The sequence below is a fragment of the Terrapene carolina genome, unplaced genomic scaffold (genome assembly GCF_002925995.2).
Source record: "Terrapene carolina triunguis isolate 2854851 unplaced genomic scaffold, T_m_triunguis-2.0 Scaffold66, whole genome shotgun sequence".
Classification (NCBI taxonomy): Eukaryota; Metazoa; Chordata; order Testudines; family Emydidae; genus Terrapene; species Terrapene triunguis.
The window spans coordinates 44,438,718-44,446,297 of record NW_020664417.1 but is presented as its reverse complement, the minus strand read 5'-3'; the positions used below and the strand labels follow the sequence as shown (position 1 = coordinate 44,446,297).

Sequence of the window (7,580 nt, the reverse complement as noted above, 5' to 3'; positions counted from 1 at the left end):
GGCTGCGCGCGCTGCGCACCCGCGCTGCATCTTGGGAATTGTAGTCCCGTCCTGTCAACGCCTTCGTTCACATGATCTGGCCTGGCGTTCTCGGCCTGCCGCCTTTCTCTTGCTTGGAGTGACACGTCAGACCTTGCGGCGCGTGCAAGGGAACCGGCCTGTTCCAACCCCCCATCGGGGTGGGGGAGAGGTGTGTGCTGACTATGAGTACGGTGCTGACAGACGTGGTGAGTCCGCGCCGCTGGGGTGGGTAAAACAGCGGGCCAGGGCGCTTCTGCTGTGCGGGGAGGGGGCAGCCGGCCCGGTGCATGCTGGGAGCTTCTCCCCCACGTGGTGCACGCCGTCGAATTCTTGTCACCCCGTTCTCGAGGGGCTGCAGCTCGGAGTGACCCTGGTGACACTGCAACGCCGGCCTGTAGCTAGGTCCGCGCTGGCTCCCACCCCCGCATCTCGTCCCGCATCTCCGCTCCCGCCCTGGTTCAGCGCCAGGCTCCTGCCCGCCCTTGTGTCCCTGCCTGGTGCATCTTCCGTGTTTTGCCTGCGGGTGAGCCTGGGCCCGGGTAAATCCCTGGTGCCCCTCCCAGCCGCCAGTTATGAGCCTCCTTGTTATGTTGTAACCATCTAATTAATGCATCAGTCCCCCCCACGCAGCCCCTTTGAATTCAGAAACCTATGTGATGCTTTACAGGAACAAGACCTTATGCTGTAAGCTCAAGACAGAGATTTTGTCATATGACATGTTTGAAAGTGCTTTGCACACCTGGTAGCATATAAATGTGAGTGTGTGTTGCTGACTGCACTGTTGAAATAAATTGTGCTACTTAAAGGTCAAATTTTGGTGTGGGTTTTTTTTTTAAATGACCACCAATATAATGAACATGTAGTTTAGATGTAACTTTATCAAGAAGTTTACTTTATTGGGCAGGTCCATTGCTTCATAGAAAGACTGGAAGCTTTAAAGCAGGAGTGGGGAACCTGCGGCCCACTGCTTCATTTCATCCTGCCCGTGGCAAGCCTTGATGCCACAGGCCAAAAGCCTCGAGCCTCGGCGTCCCCTTGGAGGGCTGGAGCCGCAAGCACCAGCTCGCCCCACTGCGGTGGGAAGCTAGGGTCAGTTCCAGCTCCAGGAAGCGACAGGCATGTCCCTGCAGCCCTTAGGAGCAGGGGCAATCAGGGAAGCTCTGCGTGCTGCCCCTGCCCCCAGTGCAGGATCTGCAGCTCCCATTGGCCAGGAACCGCAGCCAATGGGAGCTGTGGGCATGGGCAGCGTGCACCATGCTGAGCCCCTTGGCTCCTCTGCCTAGGGTCCAGACATGGTGGCCGCTTCCAAGAGCAGCCCAGAGCCAGGGCAGACAGGGAGCGTGCCTTTGACCCGCTGCACTGCCAGCTGGGAGCTGCCTGAGGTAAGCACCGCCCAGCCGGAGCCTGCAACCCAAACCCCCTGCCCCAGCCCTGAGCCCTGTTCCACACCCAAACTCCCTCCTGGAGCCTGCACCCCAAACCTCCTTGCACACCCCTGCCCTGAGCCCGCTCCTGCACTCCAAACCCCTTGGCCCCAGCCTGGAGCCCTCTCCTACATGCCAAACCACCCACCCCCCAGCTGGAGCCCTTACCCTCCAGCCCAGAGCCCCCTCCTGCACTCTGAACCCCACATTTCTGGCCCCAGCCTGGAACCTAGGGGAAGCCCCAAGCCTCTGCCTGCCCCCATGGGGCTGTGTGTGGCCTGCAAATGATTTTTTCTGTGGGTCGATGGCCCCTGATAGAAAAAGGTTCCCCACCCCAACTTTAAAGCTTAACTACACGTTGATACTGCTTAAAGTGCAAGTGGTGGTGACACTTCAGATAAATTTCCCATGTGCACATTATCTTTCTATAGTTTCTTCTCATGTTTCTATTTAGAATGTTTTTAATGGAAGTCAAATATGTGTTATACATGGAATTGAAATAAAACAATCAAAATACAGAGCTAGCTTTGAACCCGGAAGTCTCCCACACTTTGTCACCAAAGAGAAATGTGATGATAGTTCTATATTGGCAAATATTCTTACTTTGGCTACTCTTTGCAGCTCTTTAGGAGCAGCTAACTGGCAAATCCCCTTCTGTATGTTCACTGAGCCCTCATGAGTCCAGAGGTTTTGAGTTCTTCCTTATTTATTGCTGAGACTGTTGCTTTCCTACCAAAATGAACAGTTGAAGAAGATAGAGGGGAAATGTCCTGTTACCTGCCACAGTGTCCCAGCATTGCAGATGGGAGGCACTCCCCATCTAATCTGCCAAATTAATCAGCAGAGCAGTTCCAGTCCTGCCTTCAGCTGGGAAGTAGAGGCAAAGATGGGAAACACAAAATGGAATCTAAAACCAAACAATTACAAATTTAAAGCAGCTGGAGTTCTACTCTAAAAACACTTCCTGGATTTAAAAAGTATGCAGTTAATACCTGTGTGATTAAAAGTAATCCTGTTTTAATGGGCCATGTTCTCATTGCAACTTTTGGGAAACATTACTGAAGTAACTGTCTTATGCCACTCATTTCTATTAACTTTATAACTCAACTTCTTTTTTCTCCATAGGTAATTCTGGAAACTATGGACATACTCTTTAGAATAAGAGGAGGCCTGGATCTTGCATTTCAGCTGGATACTACTGATGGTGTGTCTATAAGAATATCATAAAATCACCTCATAAGAGTATAAAGTCTGAATAGAAGAGAATTAACTAACCACACTGGATATAATAATTTTGTCACCTGCTCACCAAATATTTAGGATTTCTCTCCAAACCGTAAAGGATCAGTGCATGAAGTTGATTTCATTTTTTGACCTCCCTCTCATGTTTCATTTCCTGACAACCTCCTCCCTTCCACTACACACCTTTTTTTTTTTTAGTTTAAAGCAATACCAAAATCAGTAATTTGGGGGGCGGGGAGGTTAATTTCCAAATTTATACCACTTATGGGATGTGTATTGGGACCATTTTTGACTTGCCCACCCTTCCCTAAATCTTTGTGAAACCCTGAAAATCAAAAATTGTTTTAGAGTGACACTTACTTACAATGAATTCAGGTACTGCAAAACTCCATGAATAGTACAAAATTTACCTAAATCTGAGGAGCATGGTTAAGGTAATCTATGCTACATAAGCTCCATCGTAGGCCATGCAGAAAGAGGGTATGTGCAGTAGCCATTCAGAGGCTTCTGCACCCAAATATTTAGTTGCACAGGATTCTGCACTGATCCTAAATAAACTCACAAGTGGAGACCATTGTTAGGGACCACAGAAGCAGCTCTAATATGTACTCAGTGGCCTGCATGGAGGCTTCAGCTTCTATTCGAGCTCGTGATCTGGAATAGAGGTAGTGAACACATTCCGATGAAGCACAGTATTCTGTCTCTGGATTCCAGCTTCACCATCCCTTTTTTAATTCTTCACACAAAGACTCATTACTTGGACTTTGCTTAGAAAAGGGTGAATTTCACTGTCAGTGAAGCAGAACAAAAGTCCCAAATTATCTCAATGACATGTAGTTTGCAACTTAATATTCTTCTAATAGAGAACCTCCTTATATATAGAAAAGTGGTCACGTGGAGAGAGTGAGGGCCTTCACTGAAGAAGGTTCCATTATATTTTTGTTTACACACGTTGTGGTGTATTTTCGTATACTTTAATTACTACCGATATCAGTCCCAGACTTCTTATGCAAAATTCATTATATGGGTCTACAGTAACTTAATCAAGTTTAAAAAAAAGGGAAATTCATAGCTATGATTGCCTTTGCATAACTTGCTGCATTCTGAATACTGGGTGATTTAACAGGACTAATCATATATGTAAGAATTGCAATATATATTTGCTCAGCATACAAGTAAAAAGATTTTTTTGTAATTGCCATTACTTCAGACTCAAAATAGAGATCTGAAAGTCAAGCTATATTCTTTCTGGTTCATTCATCATCACCAGCAGTAGAGGTTCCACAGGAGAAATTTTGTCTTCACCTACTACCTGTACAATGCTACTAAAGACAGTGAGGTTCCACAGGTGTAAATAAAGCTGGAATGTGGCTCTGCAGTTGGAAGGGAGGCCATGATTCTGCAAAGACTTAAGCATGTGTGTAACTTTACACTTGTGAGTAGTCCCACCAAAGTCCGTGAGTTATATACGTACTTGAGATTTTGCAGGATTTACTCACCTAAGCATGTGTTCAAGTGTTTGCAGGATGGAGCCTTAGTTAACAATTAGGGCTGTCAATTAGTCACAGTTAACTCATGTGATTAACTCAAAAAAATTAATCGCGATTAAAAAAATTAATCGCGGTTTTAATCGCACTGTTAATAGAATATCAATTGAAATTTATTAAATATTTTGGATGTTTTTCTACATTTTCATATATATTGTAGTCTGTGTTGTAATTGAAATCAAAGTGTATATTATTTTTATTACAAATATTTGCACTAAAAATGATAAATAAAATAAATAGTATTTTTCAGTTCACCTCATTCAGGTACTGTAGTGCAGTCTCTTTGTCGTGAAAGTGCAACTTACAAATGTAGATTTTTTTTTTTTTTTACATAACTACACTCAAAAACAAAACAATGTAAAACTTCAAAGCCTACAAGTCCAGCTAGTCCTACTTGTTGTTCAGCCAATCACTAAGAGAAACAAGTTTGTTTACATTTACAAGAGATAGTGCTGCCCTCTTTTTATTTACAATGTCACCAGAAAGTGAGAACAGGCATTTGCATGGCACTTTTGTAGCTGGGCATTGCACGTTTTTAACGTGCCAGATATGCTAAACATTCGTATGCCCCTTCGTGCTTCAGCCACCATTCCAGCAGACATGCTTCCATGCTGATGACTCTTGTTAAAAAAATAATGCGTTAATTAAATTTGTGACTGAACGCCTTGGGTGAGAATTGTATGTCCCCTGCTGTTTTACCCTAATTCTGTCATATGTTTCATGTTATAGCAGTCTCGGATGATGACCCAGCATGTGTTGTTCATTTTAAGAACACTTTCACTGCAGATTTCACAAAACGCAAAGAAAGTACCAATGTGAGATTTCTAAAGTTAGCTACGGCACTTGACCCAAGGTTTAAGAATCTGAAGTGCCTTCCAAAATCTGAGAGGGACAAGGTGTGGCGCATGCTTTTAGAAGTCTTAAAAGAGCAACACTCCAATGAGGAAAATACAGAATCCGAACCACCAAAAAAGAAAATCAACCTTCTGCTGGTGGCATCTGATGCAGATAATGAAAATGAACATGCATCGGTCCGCACTGCTTTGGATTGTTATAGAGCAGAACCAGTCATCAGCATGGACGGATGTTCCCTGGAATGGTGGTTGAAGCATGAAGGGACATACGAATCTTTAGCGCATCTGACATATAAATATCTTGCAACGCCGGCTACAACAGTGTTATGCAAACACCTGTTCTCACTTTCAGGTGACATTGTAAACAAGAAGCGGGCAGCGCTATCTCCTGCAAATTGTAACCAAACTTGTTTGTCTGAGCGATTGGCTGAACAAGAAGTAGGACTGAGTGGACTTGTAGGCTCTAAAGTTTTACATTGTTTTATTTTTGAATATAGGTGTTTGTTTTTTTTACATAATTCTACATTTGTAAGTCCAGATTTCATGATTAAGCAATTGCATTACAGTACTTTTATTAGGTTAATTGAAAAATTCTATTTCTTTTGTTTTTTACAGTGAAAATATTTGTAATCAAAAATAAATATAAAGTGAGCACTATACACTTCGTATTCTGTGTTGTAATTGAAATCAATATATATGAAAATGTAGAAAATATCAAAAAATATTTGAATAAATTGTATTTTTTTATTATTTAACAATGCGATTAATCGCGCTATTAATCTCTAATTTTTTAATTGCACGATTAATTGCGATTATTTCTTTTAATCGCTTGACAGCCCTATTAACAATGCTGTTTTTGATGTGTGAACCAGAATATAATCCAGCACAGTCTTCTCTAGCCGTGTTGGCTCTGCAAGGGTAACAGAAGTAAAAGGCAATATTACAATTTTGTTCAAGCACTAGAGCAGGGGTGGCCAAACTGTGGCTCGTGAGCAACAAGTGGCTCTTTTATAAAGTGCAGTTCGTGGATCCCTCCACACTTTCTGCCCTCCCATTCTGTGCTTTCCAGACTCTGTGGGAGAGCTCAGGGCTTCTGCCCTGTGTTGGGGTAGAGGCTTCTGGTACCTACTTAGCGGGTGGGGGGGGGGTGTCACACCCACCAAGAACACTACCCCTCTTAGCTCAGCTTCCCCTCCCTGCAGCTCACAGGTGTTAGCTCCTCATGGAGAGGTAGCAGCAAGCAGTTGGGAGCTGCAGGGAGGGGCTGCTGCTTTAGCTCCGCAGGGAGAGGCAGCAGCAAAAATAGTGGCTCTTCCTGCAGCTCCCAGCTGTTTGTCACTGCCTCTCCCCACGGGCCGCAGGGCTCCAGTAGCTGCCATGCAGGGAGGGAGCCCTGTGGCACCATGTGACCAAGCGGGGCCTGCAAACCCTGGCAAAAAGGGAGAGTGGGACATAACCCCATGTGCCCTCCCATGCGTCACCTCTGGCTTCTGCCCAGCGGGAAGGGGAGTCTCAGGGCTTCAATCCCATGCAGCGTGCCTGCCCAGGCTCAGGGCTGAATCCCCAAGACCTCCCTCCCTGTAATGCTGAAGCCCTGAGCTCTGACAGGCACATCCTGGCTCTTAAACTTCTGAAGATTGTCGTATGCGGCTCAGAGGGTCAGTAAGTTTGGCCACCCGTGCACTAGAGTAAGCAGATATGATTTTTGCATATAGTTGGAGTAGATCTGTTAAGTAAAAAGAAGCCAGATGAAATCCTGGCCCCATTGATTTCAGTGGAGTTTTGCCATTGACTGCAGTGGGACTAGGATTTTTGATCACTATTTTCACATAGCCATTTGTCTGATTGTAGCAACACTTCCTTTTTTTTTTTTTTCCAAGGACAAAATTAAACATTTTTACTTTAAATGTACATCTGGTAGCTGTAATAAAAGTTAGGGAATTATTTGAACAACACTAATTATATCCTCATTCTGTTTTAGAGACTTCGGCGAAAAAGGCAGTAAAATACGTTTTCAGTGATCTGTCGACCAAACTGTCTTCAAATGTACTGGTATTAAGAATTTGCCATAGTTCAGTGTATGTATGGCCTAACAGCAATATGAACACAGTTCCATCAGAACTGACTGATAATTCTGTTTGTAAGGAGATCATACGATTTATTCAGTGAGTATATTTGAAACCAATGGGTACATCATACTTTTTGTAATAGATTAATTTCATATTATTAGTTTCTCTCTGCTAATATTGCAGATTTGACCAAGAAGATGAGACCAAAAGAAAACTTGCAAAAAAGAAGGATAAAAAGTTCCAAGATACGGTATATATTCCATCCATATTAACAGCTTATAACAAGCAAATGCTCTTTTCTCACAAGCTGATCCACACAGGCAAACCTTTCCATCCACAGAGAACACCATTGAAGTCAGTGGTGCTCTACATGAATGCAAAGATTCACCTGCACAGATGAGCATGCAGAAGCAGGCCTATAGT

The 7,580-nt window shown here is 44.0% G+C and overlaps 1 protein-coding gene across 4 annotated transcripts in view; it reads left to right on the top strand.

Moving 5' to 3' along the window:
- The first annotated feature begins 33 nt into the window (after positions 1-33).
- Positions 34-7,580, top strand: part of UFSP2 (UFM1 specific peptidase 2) — a 30,562-nt gene continuing 23,015 nt past the window's right edge. For 3 of the 4 annotated variants that reach the window (XM_026647905.2, XM_026647904.2, XM_026647903.2), the window contains exons 1-4: positions 99-227; positions 2,571-2,649; positions 7,070-7,253; positions 7,341-7,407. In XM_026647905.2, the coding sequence (XP_026503690.1) occupies positions 204-227; positions 2,571-2,649; positions 7,070-7,253; positions 7,341-7,407 (354 nt within the window). In that variant the 5' untranslated portion in view covers positions 99-203. Of the gene's footprint in view, positions 228-2,570; positions 2,650-7,069; positions 7,254-7,340; positions 7,408-7,580 lie in introns of all 4 variants that reach the window. The other variant, XM_026647906.1, reaches the window with a different exon arrangement.